The sequence below is a fragment of the Urocitellus parryii genome, chromosome X (assembly GCF_045843805.1).
Source record: "Urocitellus parryii isolate mUroPar1 chromosome X, mUroPar1.hap1, whole genome shotgun sequence".
Lineage (NCBI taxonomy): Eukaryota > Metazoa > Chordata > Mammalia > Rodentia > Sciuridae > Urocitellus > Urocitellus parryii.
Window position 1 is genome coordinate 106,810,547 of NC_135547.1, and position 23,057 is coordinate 106,833,603.

The 23,057-nt window shown below is 36.3% G+C and overlaps 1 protein-coding gene across 3 annotated transcripts in view; it reads left to right on the forward strand.

Moving 5' to 3' along the window:
• Dmd (dystrophin) overlaps positions 1-23,057 on the forward strand; it is a 2,014,880-nt gene that overhangs the window by 1,791,752 nt on the left and 200,071 nt on the right. For all 3 annotated transcript variants that reach the window (XM_077794046.1, XM_077794047.1, XM_077794048.1), the window contains one exon: positions 13,245-13,305. In XM_077794046.1, the coding sequence (XP_077650172.1) occupies positions 13,245-13,305 (61 nt within the window). The remainder of the gene's footprint in view (positions 1-13,244; positions 13,306-23,057) is intronic.

The window sequence follows — 23,057 nt, forward strand, 5'->3', positions numbered from 1 at the left end:
GTTCCTCACAGGAAGTATTTTACATGGATCAACCCATTTAATTGGGGCAACAACCCTGTGAAATGAGGTCTATTGTTACCTCCATTTCACAGAAGAGAAAACTGAGATGGGGACAATTTAACAACTTATTCAAGTTTATACATGTAACCATTGTGGACTGTAATCTTTAAAGGAGGGGTCCAAAAACCAGTGAGTGGCAATCTACAAGTCTTAACCTCATAGATTAAAGGTAATAATCCCCATTTGTCTTTGGATAATAGTAGAGGAAGTGGCTAAACCAATGTGAGACTGGATTTGGGATTTAGTTTTTCTTCTTTAGTTGCTTGATTTTCTTTCCTCTCTATTTCTCCATCTCTTTGTCATCTGTGTTCACATTAATGATGAAAGTAAGTCACCCCCAAAGTCAGGTGGCTTACATACAAAAGCTATATGAGAATTCAAAGCTTGGTATTCTTATGTTTATGGGTCTGGCTAAAGCTTGACTTGGAAAGCTCTACTTCATGCTGCAGGTTGATTGGGTTTGCCTCCAGGCTTAATTCAGATTAGATTATCTCAAAATATATTGGGTTTTGACAAAAGCCAAATGTTTTCTCTGATAAGTGGATGCTGATCCATAATGGGGGAGGATGGGAAAAAATGAAGAAACTATGATTGGGCAAAGGGGAGACAGAGGAGGAGAGGGTGCATGGGGGCAGAAAGATGGTGGAATGAGGTGGACATCATTACCTTAGGTACATGAATGACTGCACATATGGTACGATGATACATCATCTACAACCAGAGAAATAAAAAGTTGTGCTGCAATTGTGTACATGAATCAAAATGCATTCTGCTGTCATATATATCTAATTAGAATAAATAAATAAATAAATTTTAAAGAGAGCAATAAAATACATTATATATATATATAGTTTTGAGACCCACTCATTCTGAAGGATCACTTTCTCAGGGCAGATCACCAGAGCACAAGAGGATATCATGTCTGCTAAAGCAAGCACATAGGCAAGCCCAAGGTCAAGGGGCTGAGAAGTACACTCTGCTCACCATGAGACTATGGCTGAGATGTACATATTTCATTATTTCATAGCAGGACCAAAATTCAATCGCTCCCACCCTCTCATCACTTTAATTGTTGTCATATCTTTAGCTCTTTCTCTTCTCATCTTGCTTTGTAAATGGATGTATATCTCATCTATAGTCATTTGGTTTTTAATATCTGTGTTGCTCCCTACTGTCTCAGGTTTCCAATTTTACTTTCCTTGAAATTTCCCTGGTGCCTAATACAATACCCGTCACACAGAGAGCACTCAGCAAATGGTGTTGACTGCCTGCCTTTTTTTAAAAGCACATCTGGAGAGACACTAAAGGCACCTGGGGTATTGCACAGACTTGTTAGTAACCTGACTTAACCCAGATGGCCCAAAGACTACAACCACCATTACCTGAAGGAATGTTCTCTGGTAATGAAGCCAGCCAATTCTGTTTAAGTTTATTCAGAAATTCCATGAGCATAAGTTAATCATAGCACCATTTATATGAACATACATCCCTCTGAATCCAACCTTATGAGGCTTGATTTCTTTCTTACCCTTCTAATCATCACAATGAGGTTCTTGAAATTTTTCTATAAGTCAATTTGAAGGAGCATTTCTTTCACGAATAACACCACCCAATATTGGTTATTTTTAGGCTTTGTGGTCTAATATTGGTTATTAGACCAAGAAGTCAAAACGCTGGATATGATACAGTGCTATCCCCGCATCTTAGTCACCTTGCCAAGTAGTTTAGTATGAACTCTTGACTTCCCAGATCAAGTATAAGCCTGATACTCTAAGTGACTTGGCAACTTCCTGACAAATCCCATGGTGTTGGATTCTGTTCACCAGGTGCAATGATCTCAAAGCTCAGTGTTATCTGTCTGACAGCTCATATAATATTTACAGGTTGTTATTCGTGAGGAATTTTAGTTAGCCATAAAGATTTTCACAGCTATGGCAGACATTAGAGGTCTCATTCATCACTCTTGTGACCTTCCCCTCTGGAATGAAGCCCATCTGTCTTAGCTGTTGAAATCTTTATGGAAAATCTGCCCATCTTTGAAAGTTTAGTAAGTGATCTTAAAGTTTTCATTGAATCTTTACTTTCAATATATGACATAGACATATAAAGAACTATTCTTATTTTAATTCAATGTTTTGAAAAGTGTTAAATTTAACTTGGCCTTTCAACTTACTCTTGCTATAGAAACTATATGCATTACATCAAAAGAAAAAATAAATCCTAGAGAAAGCAATAGCAATGGGGAAAAATAACAGATGCATTCATACATATACATTCAGGCTTAATAACTACATGAAAACTTAAAAATGGTATCATAGGGCTGGGGTTGTGGGTCAGTGGTAGAGGGCTTACCTAGCACATGCTAGGTGCTGGATTTGATCCTCAGCACCACATAAAGGTAAATAAATTAAGTAAAGATATTGTGTCCAACTACAACTAAAAAATATTTTTAAAAATTATATTATAATCTTGATTATGACTTTAGAAAGTGGAAATAAATTTTTCAAATAATTTAACAGTATAAAGAATACCCTGGGCAGGCAAGATGGCACATGCCTATAATCCCAGCTGCTTGGGAGGCTGAGGTAGGAGGATGGCGAGTTCAAAGCCAGCCTGAGCCAAAACAAGGTCCTAAGCAACTCAGTGAGACCCTGCTCTAAATAAAATACAAAATAGAACTGGGGATGTGGCTCAGTGATCCAGTTCCCCTGAGTTCAATCCCCAGTACAAAAAAAAAAAAAAAAAGAATACGGAAAGTTGGAAAGACTTGAACTACATGGGAGATCAAAGACTTGAAGAGCAAGGGAAAAGGACAAATAATCCTTAGATGTTGCCACTTAGATTTTCCTCTTTTCAAACACAACTTCTCAGATGCTTTGTTAGGACCTATATCTGCAACTTCCCCTCTGTCTTTTACCTCCTTCAACCTCTGTAATCTGATCCAGACATCACCACTATTGTGAAATTGCCCTATTGTTGTCATTAGTGCTCGTGGGATTTACACATCTTCCTCTTCTACACCCTCAGTTCTTTGAAGTCATAGTTGGTCATACCTTATCAAATAGGTTGTCCATGTGTTTCACCTTACCTTATTCTAGTTTCTGTATTGTTTATTATTTTACTCTGTTCTATTGCTACCACTATTTGGAGGCATCCCTTGAAGTACAGTTTCCTTGTTCTTTGTCCAGTGTTGGACAAAATACCCACCCATCCTTTTATTTTTATTTTTTTCAGCTTTATTGAAGTATACTTGCCATACCAAAAAGCTATGCAATTTAATTAATTTGAATATATGTATAAAACAATGATGCTATCACCACAGTCAAGATAAAGCATATCCATTGCCCCTCAAGACTTTTTCTGTCCCTTTGCTTTTGGTGTGCATAGGTGTGGTAAGAAAACTTAACATAAGATCTACCTTCTTAATATTTTTAAGTGCATATCCCTGTGTTATTAACTATAAACACTATGTTATGTTGTACAGCAGATCTCTATAACTCAGTCATCTCACACAACTGGAACTTTGCACCCATTGAACAATACCTCCCCATTCCCTGTCCCCACATGCCCTGGAAACCATTGTTCCATTTTCTGATTCTCTAAGGTTGAATATTTTTAGATATCTCAAGTAAGTGGAATCATGCAGTATTTGTCCTTCTGTGACTGACTTCACTTAGCATGTCTTCAAGGTCCATTCACAGTATCACAAATGATAGGATTTCATTCTTTTTAAAATATTCCGTTGTGTGAAAATATGTTATATAAAGACAATTCTCTTTTTACATTCCCTTCCTTAAAGAGTCCAGCTATTCTCATAGCTTCAGCTATCTTTCTAGTGCTTATGATATTATCCTCTCACTTAAGTTAGGGTAAAAAGACCCACATTCCAAATATTTTAACATAACTATGTCACTTATTTTATTTTATTTTATTTATATTTTTAGTTTTAAATAGACACAATACCTTTATTTTATTTTTACGTGGTGCTGAAGGTCAAACCCAGTGCCTCACACATGCTAGGCAAATATTCTACCACAGAGCTACAACCCCAGTCCTGTCATTTATTGTAAATTCACCTCCCAACTTACTAATTTAAATTGAAGGTTTCCACCAGTGAACCCCCGCCCCCCAATTGCCGGGTAACTAAGTCTTAAAAAAACAGTCATCTGTGACTTTTCACTGTACTACACCTGGGTACCAAATTCAATCAAGAATTACCTCTCAGCTCCACTCTCCTACCTATAATCCATGTATATGGTACCACTAGAACCACCTTCTTATGTTTTTATTATAGTAATTATAAAATAGTTTATGGCCCCCTATTTCCCACTTTTTGAAATATAAACTAATCTGTTAATCATTCATACTGATGAAGGATCTGTTGGGCAGATGCCATTGGTCTAAGAAATAGAGATGTAGAAAAAAGAACCGTAAGTTCAGCCAATTAGATAGCATTCAAAAGCATTTGTCTCTGTCATTCTTTTTACTACATGTGGCACATTAATAGTAGCTAAGAGTGGATTCAAGATCTGAAGGTGAACACTGTCCAATTGAAGCAGGGAGGTTGAGTCTATAATTATCATCTTCCAGACAATATCTCATAGTTATGTGATTTATTTGTATAGTGATTAACACTTTGCAAAACAATTTCATATTGATTTTACCATTTTATCCTGACAGCATTTCAGTGAGGGAGATATTATTTCCATTTTGCACATAAGGAAAATAGGGCTTGGAGAGAGAAAGAAAAGACTGTTAGGATCATGAAGTGGTGATGGAGTCAGGACTCAAACCAAGTTCTTCCAAATCGGTGCTCTGTACATTCCACTTGATCTCAAGACACAGGATTAGGCTTTGAAATGGAAAGTCAATGCGCTGAGTGCCTTTTTAAATTCAGGGAATTTATAATTTATCTGGGATTGTGAGAAGAATGTTCTCAAATAATCCACTGTATCAAGCAGTATATCTAATGTTCCTTGAGAACTATACCAACAAAATACCACTTACCTGCAGAAAATGGATTTCCCTCTGTGACATGGATCAATAAAGAAAGACTTTTGCTGGCAGTAGTATAATTTATATAAAAGGCCTTTAAAATGTTCATAGAATTTAATCAAGTAAATATACTTCTAGGGATTTTGCTTAAGAAAATTAACAAAAAAGTGTGCAAAGATTTATCTACAAAGACGTTCATTGTGGCCTTCTGTTTATTTTTATTTTTCCTGTGGTCCAGGGAATTGAACCCAGAGGCACTCTACCACTGAGATCTTTTATTTTTATTTTGAGACAGGATCTCTCTAAATTGCTAAGGCTGGCCTTAAACTGTGATCCTCTTTCCTCAGCCTCCTGAGTTGCTAGGATTACAGGCAAGTTCTACCATGCCTGGCAGTGAAAAACTGGAAACAACCTAAAGGTTCCTAAAGAGGGGATTTCTTCAAGAATTCATGGTATATGAATTATTGGAATATTGTCTAGACATTAAAAATCTGTTGTAGGCAGATGCAGTGGAGCATGCCTATAATCCCAGCACTTCCAGAAGCAGAGGCAGGAGGATCCTGAGATCAAAGTCAGGCTCAGAAATTTAGTGAGGTGCTAAGCAACTCAGTGAGACCTGTCTCTAATAAAATACAAAATAGGGCTGGGGATGTGACTTAGTGGTCGAGTGCCCCTGAGTTCAATCCCTGGTACCTGCCCCCACCAAAAAATAGATAAATAAATAAATAATAAAGTACCTTGATGGATTTTTTAAAAAATCTGTTATAACCCAGCAAGCCTGCTCTTAATCATTCACGTTAGAGAAATTAAAACTTATGCTTACACAAAAACCTGTACATGAATGCCAATAACAACTTTATTTATGATTCCAAAATAGTGGAAGAAACCTAAATGCCATTCATCTGTTCAATGGATAACTAAGCTTTGATACATCCATATAATGTAATACTACTTAGCAATTAAAAGGAACAAATTGTTGATACAGCAATATAGATGGACCTCAAATGCATTGTGCTAAATGAAAGGGACAGATCCATTCATCATGAGATTTCATCACAGTGCTCAGAACAGTGAGCAATTGAAAGCTCATGCACTGTTTACTTCAGAAATTCTCTGTTTAATATTTTTTGACCACAGTTGACCATGAGTTACTAAAATGTAAAAAGCAGACAAAAACTGTGGATAAGAGGGAGCTACTATCCTAAAGAAGAGGAGATGTGAAATAATGCAAGTAACTGTCTACATTACTGAGCATGGAGTTTTGAAAGCATGGACAAGAAGCATTGGGGTCATGTACAGAAGGACTAGAGGAAATAAATGAGGTGACATTAAGATGTTAAGAGCCTTGGATACCAAGGGAAGAAAATTGAGTTTGTATTCAAAGGTATTTTGGAAGGTTTTTGAGTCAGGGAGAAATCCATGTGCTCTAAATAGTACTTATGATAATTTAATCTATTAGTGTTCTTCTGAGTAGCAGAGAAGCTAGGGAGAACCTGAAGAAGATTTGAGGAGGCTACTGCCTCAGTTGGAGTATAAGGAAATGTCTATACTTTACCCCTCCATAGCTACTCTCCACATTTCCCTGTGTTGCTCTGGGCCTTGGGAGGTTGATTTGTGTGGGCTGCATGAAGAGTACCCCTAACACTCTTGGCTTCAGGTTGGCTTTAGTGGAGCACCTTGGTAGAAGAGGTGGAATGATGGAGAATGAGGCTGGAATGCCTATTCCATGATTCCTTCTCTGCCCACTTCTCCTGAACAATGATCCTGTCTTATGATCTTCTTTACCTAATGCACATACAAAAAGGCTCGCTTGGGGCTAGGGTTGTGGCTCAGCAGTAGAGCGCTTTCCTAGCACATGTGAGGAACTGGGTCTGATCCTCAGCACCAATAAAAATAAAATAAAGGTATTGTGTCCACCTACAACTTAAAAAATATATTTTTTAAAGAAGACTCCCTGTTGTTGATATTATCCTTTATAATTTCCCTGCACTCTGCACACACCTCTGTGAACAGCCCTTTTATTAAATTCTGCTCACCCAATTTGAACGTGCCAGGACCCTGACTGATACAATCACATTATAATATATGTTCTTCTAAACCAAATCCTGGTTTTGTGTTGTTGTTTTTGTTTTGTATTTTTGTACCAGTGATAGAACCCAGGGTAACTTAACCCTTGAGCCACATCCCTAGTCTCAGTCCTTTTTATTTTTTATTACAGGGTCTTATAAAATTGCTCAATGCCTCACTAAGTTACTGAGACTGGCCTTGAATTTCCAATCCTCCTGTCTCAGTCTCCCTAGTCACTGGGGCTACAGTTATGGACCACCTCTCCTGGCCCCAATCCTATTTAAATAATAAAATCCTTAAGGACATGGGGCATGTTAAGATTTCTTTCCCCACCACACTTCACCCTACCTCACCCCACCTCACCCAACCTCACCCCACCTCACCCAACCTCACCCCACCTCACTCTTGCCTACACCTATCTAATAGGGACCTAAGCACATGTATATTCAGTAAATACCAGTTGGTTGATTTTAATGCTGGAATAGAGGTGTGCTCATGTAAAAATATCCTCAGAACCTAAAATTATATACAAAGCATTAGGAACTGCACCTTTCTTATTTACTGAAATGGCACCAATACTTTGTCCAGGGCCTGGCACATAGGAGATATTTATTCTGTAAAAATATGTTGTATAATGAATGAAGTAATGTTAGATATTGTTTTATTTCTTTCAGAATTGGGGCTCGGTTTTCATCTTTATCAGGTGAAAATAAGTTGTAGCTTCTTTGAAATTAGCTTCTCTGAACTGATCAGATGAATTATTTTGGACATTTAGGACAGGACTGATGGTGATGATTACAGATCATAGGGAGGCAGATTTTGACCAGAATAAAAGGAAGCTGTTTCTAATCATCACAAAAGCTTTAGGAAATTCAAAAGAGCCCCTTCAAAATGTGGTGACAATGAAGTTGTTCAAGCAGCTCCTGAAAAATCATTTGGTGGAAATGATATAGAAGGTAAATTTAGAAATCAAATATAGCATAGAGAACTTGGTCTAGATAGCATTACAATCCCTTTTAAGATTTACTTATTTTCTCATTTTTTTGGCAAATACTTATTGAGTACTTATTATATACCACACATGAGTTCAATGACTTGACAGACCTCTTTGTAATCCTGGATGCACTCCTGACTAACTGCATGACCTGAACTTTCCAGAGCCTCCATTTCTTCATCTGTAATGATGGAATATTGTAACTTCATAATACATATGGTAGGATTACATTACGTATGTGCAAGGCATGTAATATGTTTGGTTTTTCCTCCCTGGATCATATGATTTTATTTTGAATAATAAACCAAAATTAGGATGTATTATGTACTGACTTAGGATCTTAGACATGCTACTTCATGTGATCTTACCAAGCTCACCATCTGCAAAATGAAAACAATATCTAATTCACGGGTCCTTGTGCATATCAAATGACTTCAGGATATGTTTCAGGCACCTATGAGGTTTTCAATAACTCCTTGTTCCTCTCCAGCCCCAAGTTCCTGTACATCAGGCATTCTCAGTGAGGATGAGATTGTCCCAAAGGGGGCAAAAATTGGTTCCTGGGAATGAAAAAAAAAATCTTACTCTTTTTTATACATAAAGCACAAATACATTCAATATGTAAACATACATAGAGTATATCAATGGTATTAAAATTTTATAGAGAGTAAAGCAATGAGGAAACATATCTTAAAAATTCCTGGAAGTGGGGGTGGGGAGATAGTGGGAAAAAAGTTCAAAAAGCATTGCCCATTGCATCAATATATAATGAATCCATAAAACCATAACTAAAATTTGCCTACTTCCAAGGAGTCATGTACCAGTAGCTGATAGCTAATGACTTTCTCTTAATCCCAGAGTTGAGTTTTTCTATTTTATCTCTAACAGAAGCTGTTATTTATTTTCCTTGTCCTTTTCCCACTTTTCTTGACCCAACTATATTATCAAGCTCCAAGTCCAACAAAGAGAAGAAAAGTAGAAAGATTAATGAATGTATTTGGGTTGGAATTCCAGAGAGTGCTCTTTTGGCATGCTTTAAATAACATTAGCATTCTTTTTAATTTTCTGGTGAGGCCCTTGTGTCACTTAAAATATGGCTTAACACCGGGGTGCATCACTTGGCACATTCTGTTCATTGTACATTAAAAAAATGGTTGAAATCAGAACTTCCTCTTGATAACATGGCCTGTATTTGTGATTTTCAAAACCACCTTGGGCACAATACTGAATCCTGTCACCTCAAAGGAGGAAAGCATTTAAAGGTGGAATTTCTACCCTTTCTTGCTCTTAATAATATACTGTATCTGTAACACAAGGGTAAATTCAGAGGTTGATTTTGGAATAAATAAATTCATGTGTAGTTTACTATTTAAATTCAGTAGGTAATACCCTATGGTTCTGGTGCTGTATGATAATAAATGATTTTTACACTCAAGAATCTGAATCACAAAGCTGCACTGGAATTACACATAGTGGTTATAGAAACATCTGTGTAAGAAAATACCAAAGGATAGACTAGTGTCATATAAAAACTATTAGCCAATAAATCTGCTTTTGATGGGCTACTAAAAATGTACACATCAGGTATAAATGATGTGTGTGCCTATTACATAGGCTAGCTTTGTGAAGGATGGCAAACTTCCACTGGTGCACAGAGATAAGAAACAGCTGTTGTTGGCGTCAGCATTACTGCAAGAAATGAAATAATAATTCTGGGGCACACTCATAAGAGTTACCATATATCTGATCAACTTTTGAATAGATGCAAGACCAGAATCATCTGGTAGCCCCAAGTGAAATTGCCGACAATCCTTTAACAATCTCTAAGGAAGGAGCACTGAATCCAATCCCATAGAACCATCATCCTACAGAGTGTTATTTCTAAAGCAAGTAGTTCAGTCCAATGTATGTGCATGTGTGGTGATGGGGCAGAAAAGGAATGGGGGAAAGCTATTGTTATTTTTCTCTTTTTGTTGTGTCAAGGACATTTTTGAGTATAAAATTTTAGGGTTTCAAATGATGACTGCAAAGCAGTTGCTTGAGTGAATTTATAAAATGTCAGTCATCAAAGGGGGAAATTTTTTTTTTTGCAGTACTAGGGATTGAGCCCAGGTATACTCTACTATGGAGATACAACACTGTCTCCACCTCCCTTAATTCTTTTTGGAAACAGGGTCTCACTAAGTTGCCTAGACTATCCTTGAAATTGTGATCCTCCTGCCTCAGGCTCCCAAGGAGCTGGAATTACAGGTATATGCCACTGTGCCTGGGAGAATAAAAACATCTTTAAGGGGATAAAAATGCATTGAATCTCACCATTGGATCTATTTGATAATTACCAATAAACACAAAGGATTTTTTTATTTTAAGGGAAAAAGATTAACGATTAAGAATTCCAGTTACAAAAGCTCAAAAAGTTCTTGTTGATCTGGAAATTATATTTTTTTAAAAAAATATCTTTTGAAATCATTTCAACCATTCAGTTCAAGAATATTCTGATAATTCCTCTAGCTCATAGTTGGGATTTTTCTACTTTTAATGTTTAACAATGAGAAGTCAACTATAGATACTCTATGCATTCCTTGGCTGGGCACCATGGATTTCCTTCTGTCTCTTGCTCATTATCTATTTGAAGGTTGTTTCTTTCAGACAGAAAGCTCCTTAGCCAGGCTACACAGCTCACAGACCTCTCCAGCCCACTTCTCTATGAGAGGTACTGAAGAAGAGTGTAGGAAATCAAACTGAGTCTTCTGCTACCATAGGACATACTGGTATCCTATAAATTTCTGGACCATATAGAATGGCAAAGAAGTGGGAAAAGATAATGAGAGAAATTGTTCAGCCTCAGTCCACTGAGACCTTTAAAGAAAGAATAGCCATTCTTTTCTCAGTTTAGGCATTCATAAGCTGGTTATTCACAGCCAGTAAGGATTGGACCAAATGTGCTCTGGAGTTCTCTTCTTCCTTTTATGATGCTGTAGTTTTAAGAAGAGGTACACTGAGCAGCGAGAAACTATCCACATTGATTTTTGGCTGTCCACATTGCTTTCTGCCAGAGAGGTTTTTAAAATTTTGTAACATCAGACTCTGACTAGGTAGGTTAAGGAGTCCAGCCCAAGTTCTTAAATCAGGGCTTATTTACTACATGAACTATTTGGGACAGGAGAGCTATATCCCAAAGAAGAAAAAAGGCAAGAGGAGAGTGGGTAAAGATTGAGAAAGGCAGGGAGGGAGGAGAGAAGAAAGGAATACACAAAGGACAGAAATTAAAGGTGAGAGACTACTTCAAAGCAACAGCTAAATGTCTTTTTTCTCCATATTAAGAATTTCTGTCTGCCAAAATGAAAAAAAGCACAATTACCAGCTAAATACAAATCCATTCCTATATCATTTAAGTGACATATCTTCAAGGTACAAAGCAGCTTGTCTGCCTAAAGGTTGGGTGATTTGAGCCCTCTGTTACTCTATATAAAACAAAGAAGCTGAAGTTTCATTACCCTTAAATTGTCTGGAAGTGGGTGAAGTTAACTTTTATTAGAAGCTGTTCTTTCATATTATACAGTATAGTCATGGATATATTAGCTTTGACGTTTTCTTACATCTCAATACACTGTGGAGTGAATATACTGTGAGACTAATTTAGAATGGAGCTTTTCATAAGAGGAAATAATGGTCAGCATCAGTTGTACTTCAAATTATTATTGGGATGAAATTTCAGAAAAGAAATATACATAGACATCAAATTACTAGATGTCAATAAGAATGTTTCTTATATTTTTTTATTCCTGATGATATTCTATGTTTCTTAAAACTCCCATCTCTTAAAACTGATTCAGGAGGAAGGGTTTATTGTTAAGGAAATGTTACAGTGCCTCCCAAACATGATTATTTTGTCTTTAAAAGAAATAAATCAGATCAAACAGTTTATGAAAGGTATTTTTAGAGGTTCAGCTTTAATAAAGAAACCACTACAACATAAATCTTAAAAATATGATTATAAAAGCAGCTGGGCATGGTAGCACACTCCTGTAAATCCCAGCAACTCAGGAGGTTGAGGCAGAGGATCACAAGTTTGAGGTCAGCCTCATCAATTTAACAAGATCCTGTCTCAAAATAAAAAAGTACTGGGGATATGGTGCAGTGGTTAATTACCCCTGGGTTCAATTCCTGGTACCAAAAATAGATAGATAGATAGATAATTAATTAAAGGCAAACCAGATGCAGTGGTACATAGCTGTAATCCCAGGTAATCGGAAGACTAGGAAAGGAGGATTGCCAGTTCCAAGACAGCCTGGAAGATTTAGTAAGACACCACTTAAAAACATTTTTTATAAATAAATAAAAAACAGGGTAAAGATGATTGATTTGACTAATAATCAATAAAGTCATTATAAAATAAATTCTAATTATGTGTAACATATATACGCTATATATGCTTTATGTATATTTATTTATATATTTGTCTTATATATGTGTGTATATATATATATAAACATATATGACACAGAAAGCATGTGAAAACTTTTATTACTCTCTGATGCCAGGGGCCATTCTATCAGTTTTGGGTACCTCATCTAATAAGATCATATTGATTGGCTGATATTTTGAGGCACCAATTAAACATATAACTTGTAAATGAATTTGAATTCTCCTTAAGCCAAAAAGAAAAACAAGCATACCTGAATGATGAATAGTATTTTAGCGTCAATAATTTTAGAATGCAAATATATCATAAAGGGATGTTTCAGACACTAAACTAATAAAACACAGTCAATCAAATATTAAAAGATATTGAGAAACAACAATAGGAAGTATTACAAGAAACATACCCAGTGGAGATGCATAAGAGAAAACCCTCGTCTACTCACTCGGTTTCTTATCGGTTCTATAGGTTTAGCAGTGGAAAGCCCCCACCCCTTTGTATTTATCTTTTTGCCTGAATGAGTTCAATTTCACTTAGATTAGGAGAGAAATTTCAGAATAGCAGGTTAATCCATCCTGTCTTCATGGGCAACTGAGCAAACAGACCAATATCAGTGTAAAATTGTAATTCTGGAGATTAATGTTGTCTTTTCTATTTTTGGTGAATTTGACCTCCTTCACTTTTTTTTCTCTTTTTCTTTTTCAGCTTCTGTCCAGGGTCCCTGGGAGAGAGCCATCTCACCAAACAAAGTGCCCTACTATATCAAGTAAGTTGAAAAATTATATTCTTAAGGGAACATTTATTGTGGCTAATCCATGTATTCACAAGTGAATTTATTTTTAAAATACATCATTAGAATGGAAGGGTAACTGATGTGATACAGCAATCTGTATACGGGGTAATATTGGGAGTTCATAACCCACTTGAATCAAACTGTGAAATATGATATATTAAGAACTATGTAATGTTTTGAACGACCAACAATAAAAAAAAGAAAGTCTTAAAAAATAAAATAAAATAAAATACATCATTAGCCTTGCCTATGATACCTATTTCTTTCCTTAGAAAGCTTGGATAGTAAACTCATGCTAAAATTAGCACTGTAAATGTGATGCAATAGGAAACTACTTTTAAGAAAAATTCATTTAATGCAACATATATATGGTATGGTTTAGGGAGAAGGGATCCATAATTCTCACAATAGAACAAAAAGCTCCTGATAATATTATTGATGGTGGAAGTGAATGTTTCACAGAAAGCTATTCATCTGTTTTAGGGATTATTCTTATGTCATCTTCAGACTGATACAAACTTCTGCAGTTGTATGTGCACAAACTGTTTTAGGTAAATCCTTCATGTATCCCAAAGGCAGAGAGTAGCAGTCCTGGATTTGTAGAGCTTAGGTGTTCATTCTTGATATGTAGCACTCAGTATTTGTTACCTAGTAACAACATCAGAGTGGTACTGTTTTCTGGGATCATTTGTGCCAGTCAAAAGAATAGTCAAAGGAAGGATGTGTGAAATATGAATTATGATGCATTAGGTTGACATGGACGAGGGAGAGGAGAAAATATATTGAGTTATTATGATACTTTAACAGTCTGTCATCAATCGTGCAGTGGAATCTAACTTAAAGTTAACTTTGAATTGGCTCCCCCAACAACAATTAGAATTAATTGAGTTCATGAAACACTCTTCAATACCAACTGAAGTCTTTGAACTTGCTTCTGCTATGAGTCTGCAAATATTAAATGTGTTCTCATTTTTTCAGCCTGCCATCTTTTATCGAGTGTGTTTTTATTCTTCTACTGCCCATCAATTCTTCATAATTCAGTTCTAAAGCAATAACAGCAGTCCTAGATCTTCATTACTACAGTTTTCAAGAAATTTGATTTTGTGCTTCTATTTTAACTCAAAAGAATGGGGGTGAAGGGATTCTTTTGGTTCTTCAAGGAGAGACATATCCTTTAGGAAATGGTTTACCCTTTGTCTTATTAAATTTTTTCAGATGAGATTTCTCTTAACTTTAAAAATTCTCCTTTAATATGCCTTGAGCCTCCTTTTCAATTTTTCTGTTTTGCTTTAATTTTTTATTTGGGTTATATCTAATTTATTTCATGACTCTAAATTACTTTTTATTTGTTTATTTATTTATTTATTTGCTATACTAGGGATCAAATTCAGTGGACTCTACCACTGAGCTACATCCCCAGTATTTTTTATTTTTTTTTTTTATTTTGAGTTAGGGTCTTGGTAAGTCACTAAAGTACTCCACCATGCCCTGCTACATGACATATTTTAATCACATTTTATTAAATAATATATTGATTTAGGCATGCACCATATGGCATTATGTCCACATATTGTATGTGTGTATGTGTATGTGTAGTTTATTCAGTTTTTTGATTCTTATTTTTTTAGTTGTAGATGGATTATTTTATTTTTTATTTTATTTTTTTTTATGTGGTGCTGAGGATCAAACTCAGTACCCCACGCATGCAAGGCTAGCACACTACCACTGAGCCACAACCCCAGCCCTGTTTTTTTTTTTTTTTTTATGGTACTAGGAATTGAACCCAGGGCTGTGTACATGTTAAGCAAGTGCTTTCCTACTGAGTATATCCCCATCCTTTTTTTTTTTTATTTTGAGGCAGAGTCTCCCTAAGTTACCCAGGCTGGCCACAAACTTGAGATCCTCCTGCCTCAGCCTCCCCAGTGCTAGGATTATAGTCATGGGCCACCACACCCAGCTATCCTTTCTTTATAAACTGAAATTAAGACTCTTTTTCTCCTTTTGTGGCTGAAATTTTAGGACTACCTGAAAATCAGAGACACCTTTAAGCTATTGTTTAAATGTCTCACAGAGATTCCTAGCCCCATCCCCATTCCCAATTCCACTGTCCTTTTCCTGAATACTTATCTTCTCCTCCCTCCTGTTACATATAATACAAGAAATCCCAGTATGTTTCTGTGGGAAAGTGGAGATTAATTCAGTCCAAAAAATTAAGTATTATTCAGGTGTGATCCTGCATGCTTGAAATCCCAGCAGCTCAGGAGGCTAATGCAGGAGGATCTCATCTCATGTTCAAAGTCAGTTTCTGCAACTTAGCAAGGCCCTAAGCAACTCAGTAAGACCCTGTCTCTAAATAAATTACAAAAAAGGGCTTGGAATGTGGCTCAGTGGTAAAGCACCCCTAGGTTCAATCCCTGGTACCAGAAAGAAAAAAATAAATAAATAAAATAAATAAATAAAAATTAGACAAGTTCTAAAAAAGCTGTAATTCCCCCTTTTCCAGTAAATTAGTCTCTTGCCCTCATTACAGTTAGAGAGCAGCTACGTGCCCTATTTGTTCAATGCTCCTTCATGTCTTGAGGGTCTTGGTGGTGGGTATTATTGGTTACAGGCATAGATCTGTAAACAAGAAAATTCAAATTCTGGTCCTAGCTCTGATATTATTTGACTGTGTTGTCTTGGACAAGTCATTAAGCCACTTAAACTTTGCTTTCTCATTTATAAAATAAGGAGTTTGTATGATATCTAAGGTCCTTTTAGTTCTCAGAATCAATTGAAGTCTCATTCAATGGACTTGTCCAAACTTTTATTCAAGAATTTTATCATCCTATTTTAAAATTCATTATTTGAATTGCTAAGTATATATATATAATTTTTTTCTACTGCTTAGCTTCAAATATGCCCTCTCAGCACACTCTAACTTCTCCAGGTACCTCATTCAAGAGCTCAAATCTTTCTGTAAAATTTAGGACTATTGTTCTTCCCAGCTCAATAGTAAGAGACATAAAACAATAGACAGGAAAATTAATAGAGATGGGAGTATGGAGACCTTAAAAGCCTCTGAGGTGATCAGTTTCTTGGAATTCACATAATTTCTGGAAGATCTGTCTGATACTTTATGGAAAACAATTCTCTCCAGAATTATAATCTATTTGAAATTAGGGATTATATTTCCCAAATTTAACTCTAAAATTAAGCTGTAATATAGAGAATACATGTTCATAAAATGTGAATTGTTAGTAAGCAGATTACTAATGTCATTTGTGTTCTATTATTACTTTTTACTGTTATCTAAAACATTCTACTTAAAGCACATTATTTTGATGAGTAAGATCCAGTAGACTTCATGCACTGGTAAATGTTACTCATAGTCTGAGATGCCTTATTCATCCAAAACTAATAATAAGAATAAATTTATAATGACATTGCTTCAACCCGTTTCTATTTTTCCTCTTTATTATCTTGTTTGTCTTGACTTCCATTCAGGAGTTTGTATCACAGATTCCCAGCTTCAAAAGCCAGGTGTCCTCTCTGGCTATTTTTTTTAATGCTTTTCCTTTTCAATGCTGGGCTAAACTGATCATCTAAATAATAGGAGGTTTCCATATCAATAGCATGGATCCTAGTTGGCTTTTGAGTTGTGCATTCATCCTCAAGATCTGAAGTCATTAACAACATCTTTTGCTCTAGATTGCAAATCAGGCAGTGTTTATGCCCACATCCTGACACCAGCTTTTCATATGATACTATGATCCTTGATTTTGATACTTCAAACTATGTGTTTGTCTAGTTTATTAGTCCATAGCATATATCATTGTTACAGTTTTCATATTCCCTCTCCCTTGGGGCTCTCTTATTTCTGCCAGCATCTCTTTCAGGTTATTTGATTACAGCTTTCATTGCCACTGAAAAAATAATCACCAACAATGTTCAACCTGTTACAACTGCCTTTTCTACTCTCTGCCATTTTGTAGTTTTCTGGCCTACTGTCAAACTCATGAAAATTTCAATATAATAGCCTTTAACCAGCTGCTGCATTCTGTTAGGATTTCTTTCACCTTTTTATGTTGCATACTCCCATATGGGTAAACCAAACAGAGCCAAGAGCCAGGACTCTCTTGCTTTCTTAATGAGTTAGAAAACTATTCTTCTATGTTCTGGACTGTCCAAAGCATTGAGGAATCCCAAACCTACATGCAGGATGTTCCAACATGTATATCACAATAAGAGAATAAGAAAGAAAGAAATAGAACATTGGGTCAGATCAATAGGGCAACCAGAACCAACCCAGAATTCTGTCTCATATGAAGGCACCGGTAGTAGTTTTGTCAGTTAACCTAGTAAGCTTAATTTTAAAAATTAAGGTACATCATGACCATTTCTTGTCTGTTTTGTTTTGTTTTGGTCCTAGAGATTGAACCACGGGTGCACTACCACTGAGGCACCTCCCCTGTCTTTTTCTTTTCTTTTCATGTGAGTCAGGGTCTGGCTAAGTTGTCAAGGCTGTTCTCAAACTTGTAATCCTCCTGCCTCCGCCTCCGAAGTCACTGATATTACAGGCATGAGGCACCATAACCAACTCATGACCATTTCTGTTTTTTTTTTTTTTTAAAGAGAGAGTAGAGAGAGAGAGAGAGAGAGAGAGAGAATTTTTTTTTTAATATTTATTTTTTAGTTCTCGGCGGACACAACATCTTTGTTGGTATGTGGTGCTGAGGATCGAACCCGGGCCGCACGCATGCCAGGCGAGCACGCTACCGCTGAGCCACATCTCCAGCCCTCATGACCATTTCTTAATGATGCATTATAAATCAATTGGCAGTGAGTTTATCCAATGGTGTCTTAAACTTTTGTCAATTTTCACTTGACCTTGTCTTAGAACTAAGTTCCATAGATATACTGACATCTGTATAAATCAAGGCATGTTTCAATTTCTCTTGAACCTACATCTTTTAACCTCAATGAATGGCCCCAATTAAGTGCTTTGGAATTCAATGAATACATTTCTGTTTACCCAGAGTTGACTTTAACCTCACATCCCCCACTAATGCTTTTCATTTTCATCTTCCTGGTCTGAGAAATTCTAATCCTTTTTAGTCTGTCCTTGAATGAAAGATAAGCTTTCCCCTTGATCATCTTAGTTGCTTCTCCCTGGATCTTTTCCAGTGCTTTAATATCTTTCTTGGGATATCGTGACTACAAAGGTCCAAATATTGGTTATTAAATTTGTTAGCATTGTCTCTAGTCTCCACTCACTCGTGAAGAAAATAAATGCTATTCACTATCTCCCATTGGTGCAGAAATGAAGAAACCAATTGAGGTCATAACCTGTTCTACATATATTAGTTCTAGCGTTGATTTTCTGCTACTTTTCAGTAATACCAGATGAATTGTTTGACCTTATATTTCTGCCAGCTGTCCCTTAGGAAGGATTTGATTTTTAGACAAGCTGGTTCTTTCCCTCCTTCAAAGAAGCTGTGGTTGCTAAATATTGGGAAGAATTTACTAATGAAACTCAGTAGTAAACCTGCTGACTCAATCAGCAATAATACATTTCATCCACTTCCTTTCTAAATATTTCTGAAGCACTTCACAAAAGAGTGAAAATGGGGTTCAGGGGAAACTAACTGTTCAGCTCTTTTTTTTATACATGCAGTGCTCAAAAAGCAGCTCGTATCCACAGGAGTGTCTCCCTCTTCCTGCTGGTTATTCTGGATATTGTATATAAATTATTGTGCATGACCTTGACCTACCCTTCTCTCTACTCTCAATCCCAGGCATGTTTGTACATAAATTTATATTATCTGAGTTTTTTGTTGTTGTTGTTTTTCTTTTCTGTTTTTTTTTTTTTTTTTTTTTTTGGTTTGTTTGTTTTCTTGCTTGGTTGGTTGCTTGCTTTTGGTACCAGGGATTGAACCCAGGGGCAGTTAACCACTGAGCCACATCCTCATGCCATTTTTTGTATTTTAATTTAGAGACATAGTCTCACTGAGTTGCTTAGGCCCTTGCTAAGTTGATGAGGCTGGCTTTGAAGTCATGATTCTCCTGCCTCAGTCTTACAGGCATGTGCCACTACACCTGGCTCTAAGTTTTTTGTTTGTTTGTTTAGCTTTCTGGTGGTTCCTGCTTAGCAAATGGCAGTATAAAACCTCCCTGGCTGAAGTTAACACTCACTTTACTCAACATTATTTATATCATTGCTATGTTTGATGAAATCACTTCTATCTTCATATGGCCTACCATTCCTATAGCTCCAGTGGTATTAGTATTTGACTCTCCACATGGAATTTTGGCCATTTACCTAGACTTATCTTTTGGCACTGGTGTTCTTCTGTATGTTATAGGTCTACATTTCTGGTTTAAACTCACAGATCTTGCTCTGGTTCTTAGAACCCATGTTTCCTAACTGCAGTAGCCTCTGAGTCTTGATACCACCTCCCCCTTATGCCATATTACTTCTATAACTACATTCTAGGCAGTTTTTCTGATTTTAAATCCCTCCCGTGTTTAAAGCATATCTTATTTTCATTCTTGTTCCAGCTCCTCTTTGTGCCAGGAGTTGCTCTAAATCAAGTTTGGGTTGGTTTATTTGTTCTTTTGAATTTATTTTTTCAGAACCAGTATTTACATACAGAGGCAGTAGTGGTTAGTTCTGTCTTAGCTTTAACAGCAATCGACATGTTCAATATCTCTGTGTTATCTGGTTTTCAGATAACAATCCTGAATCACTTATTTTCTCTGGTCCTTGGTTTCTCCTTCTATCATCTAAGGAGGCTGATATCACAGGTCATTTCCAGTATCTTCTGAAAATGACATGGGCTTTTGCTATAAAGTACACTGGATTGTGGTCTCTGATTTGGAAAACATTCCCCCACTTTCTCACTCCTATTTGGCTATTCTGAGAATTATACTGGTGTCCTAACATTTACTTTGAAAACTGGTTGAGTTTTGGCATAGGTTTTCATAGAATATGAACACATCATGTAACATATAATTTTGTGCCATTTCTGGTAAGATCCTTCTCATTTATATTTTCCTTCAATCTACACCTTTTAGCAGCTGACAACATGATATTAAATAGTGGAAATTTTAAATAGACCAGGCAACAGAACCCTTAAAATCCAGTTCCAGCTTCTCTATCAACTAGCATTTAACCAATCCTGAATCACTTATTTTCTCTGGTCCTCAGTTTCTCCTTCTATCATCTAAGGAGGCTGACATCACAGGTCATTTCCAGTTCTGACATTCTCTGGTTGTATGAATGTTGACTTTGAAATAGAAATTGTTTGTGACAGTTTTTCAGAGGAGTGAAAATGAATCTTCATATCACCCTTGAGGATTCTTATTGCACCATCAATCTTATCAGGATAGAAAGGACAAATAACATTAAAACTTTTATTTAACCATTTAGCACCATTGATGATATAAAGTGGATGTAACAGAGAATCAGCTGTCTAATTTGAGCTGTCAATCTCTGAGGACGATGGTGAGTATCTCTGGATAATTAAATTTTTGAAATCACTGCCAAAAGCCTGGTGCTCTGACTTTTCAAAAGGCTTTAGTACACAAAGATAACCCAGAGGTCAGTCTTCTCTGCTGTGCTTTCTCCTCCACAGTTTGATGGTTCCAAAGGTCACATTGCCTGAGTCTCATTAAGCTCTGGAACCACAATGAAGGCATAGTAATGCTTAATTGATGATATAATCATGAAAACAACTGAAGTTAATATATTAACTGAAAGACAGTGAATGAGATGCCATGGTGCTTTGCAGAGTATTGATTCTGCTATTCAGCTTTGCAAAGCTTGTTGAGAGATGTAGATATTGGTATCTTCTGTGTCTCATAGACTCATTAAAACAACTCACATCCAAGCCAGGAGAGGTGGCACATACCTGTAATCACAGCAATTGCGGAGGTGAAACAGGAGGATCACAAATTTGAGGCCAGCTTCAGCAAAACCCTCAGCAACTTGGCAAGACCTTGTCTGAAAATGAAAAATAAAAAAGTGCCATTCTGTTATGGTAACACATGCCTGTAATCCCAGTAGCTTGGGAGGCTGAGACAGGAGGATTGTGAGTTCAAAGCCAGCCTCAGCAACTTAGTGTGGCCCTAAACAATTCAGTGAGACCCTGTCTCTAATATAAAAGGACTTGGGGATGTGGCTCTGTCATTAAGCACCCCTGGGTTTAATCCCTGGGACCAAAAAAAAAAAGGGCTGGCAATACAGTTCAGTGGTGAAGTGTCCCTGAGTTCAATTCCCAGTACCAAAACAAAAAAAAAAACTCATGTCCATACATACACATAACATAATTTGCTTAATTTCAATACCCGGTCCCTTGAATCTCACTATCATGTTTAATTATAATGCACTAATAAATAATTAAAATGAAATAAAAAGAGAATTGGTTAAAACACACACACACACACACACACACACACACACAATCACACATCTCACATCCTAGGACTGGTGATGTGGCTTAGTGGTAGATTGCTTTCCTGGCATGCATGGTTCCCAGATTCAATCCCCAGCACCATAAATAAATAAATAGACAAATAAACCATCATTTTTTTTGTCCTTTCATAGCTAGTTTGTATAACCTTGACTGAAATAACATACACGACAATGATAAATGTTGAATCTTTTTCTAAAAGAGTGCTTCACAGATAACATGTACTCAGTAAATATGTGAAAGAATGAATGAATGAACAAAGGAACATATACCAGTAATTTTATGTACCTCTCAGTTTCTTGACTCCTTTTACCTTAAAAAAAAATCTCATTTTTGTGTGCCATTTTTTTTTTAACAGTGCCAAGATGGAACCCAGGGTTTGTGCTTGCTAGGCAAGTATTCTGCCACTAAGTATATTCCTAGCTCCTGTGTGTCAATTGAATTTATTGCTTTAATCCATCTTTCATATCCTCTAGATGTCAATGTTAGTGTTAGAAATTATATGGACTTTCTTGTATCTCATGTAGTTGGTGCCAAGGAGACAACCCTCAGCATGCAAGTCTCGATGATACTTATCAAAACCTGAGTTCTAGCATGCACAAGGCCCTGGGTTTGATCCCCAGAACCACCAAGAACTAAAGTTTTAGATTCTGTTCTGTCTTTAACAGTATGATTTGAGCTATTCATGAATAATAAAGAAGTAGAAATAAATCATGCTGAGATCACTCTGAGCTCTGATTTCTTTGTTTTGGTGGAACTGGAATTTTTTTCCCCTAAATATCATTTATGAGGCTTCTTCTGTCTTTTCAGTGGTCCATAGAGTTTTCATTTGATCAACCACTGTGTTTCATTGAGCACTGCATATAGAACTTACGTTGGGGACTGGACTCTGGTAGCCACTTAAGATAATGTCATAGATGATACATTTTTATTCTATAGAAAAATATTGTAACATTCTGCATAGGTAGTGCTTAAAGGTGGGGATAGGAAGAATGTAATGTATATAAACTCTCTATTATAATATACATGATCTAGCATAGGTGTTCCCTGCTTCATTCATGGCACTTTGGGGAATGTGAGTGACCATAGGACATATAGTAAAGCTTGTTTCTCCAAAAGAAGAGAAGTAAATTATTTAGATATTCCTCCATTTTCTTTTTCTAACTTTCTTAGGCATGCCTTTTCTTACACAATTTATGTTTAGGGAAAAAAATATTGGTGGTAGCATCAAATATACCTGCATTTGAAACCCAGTTCTATCATACTCTGTTA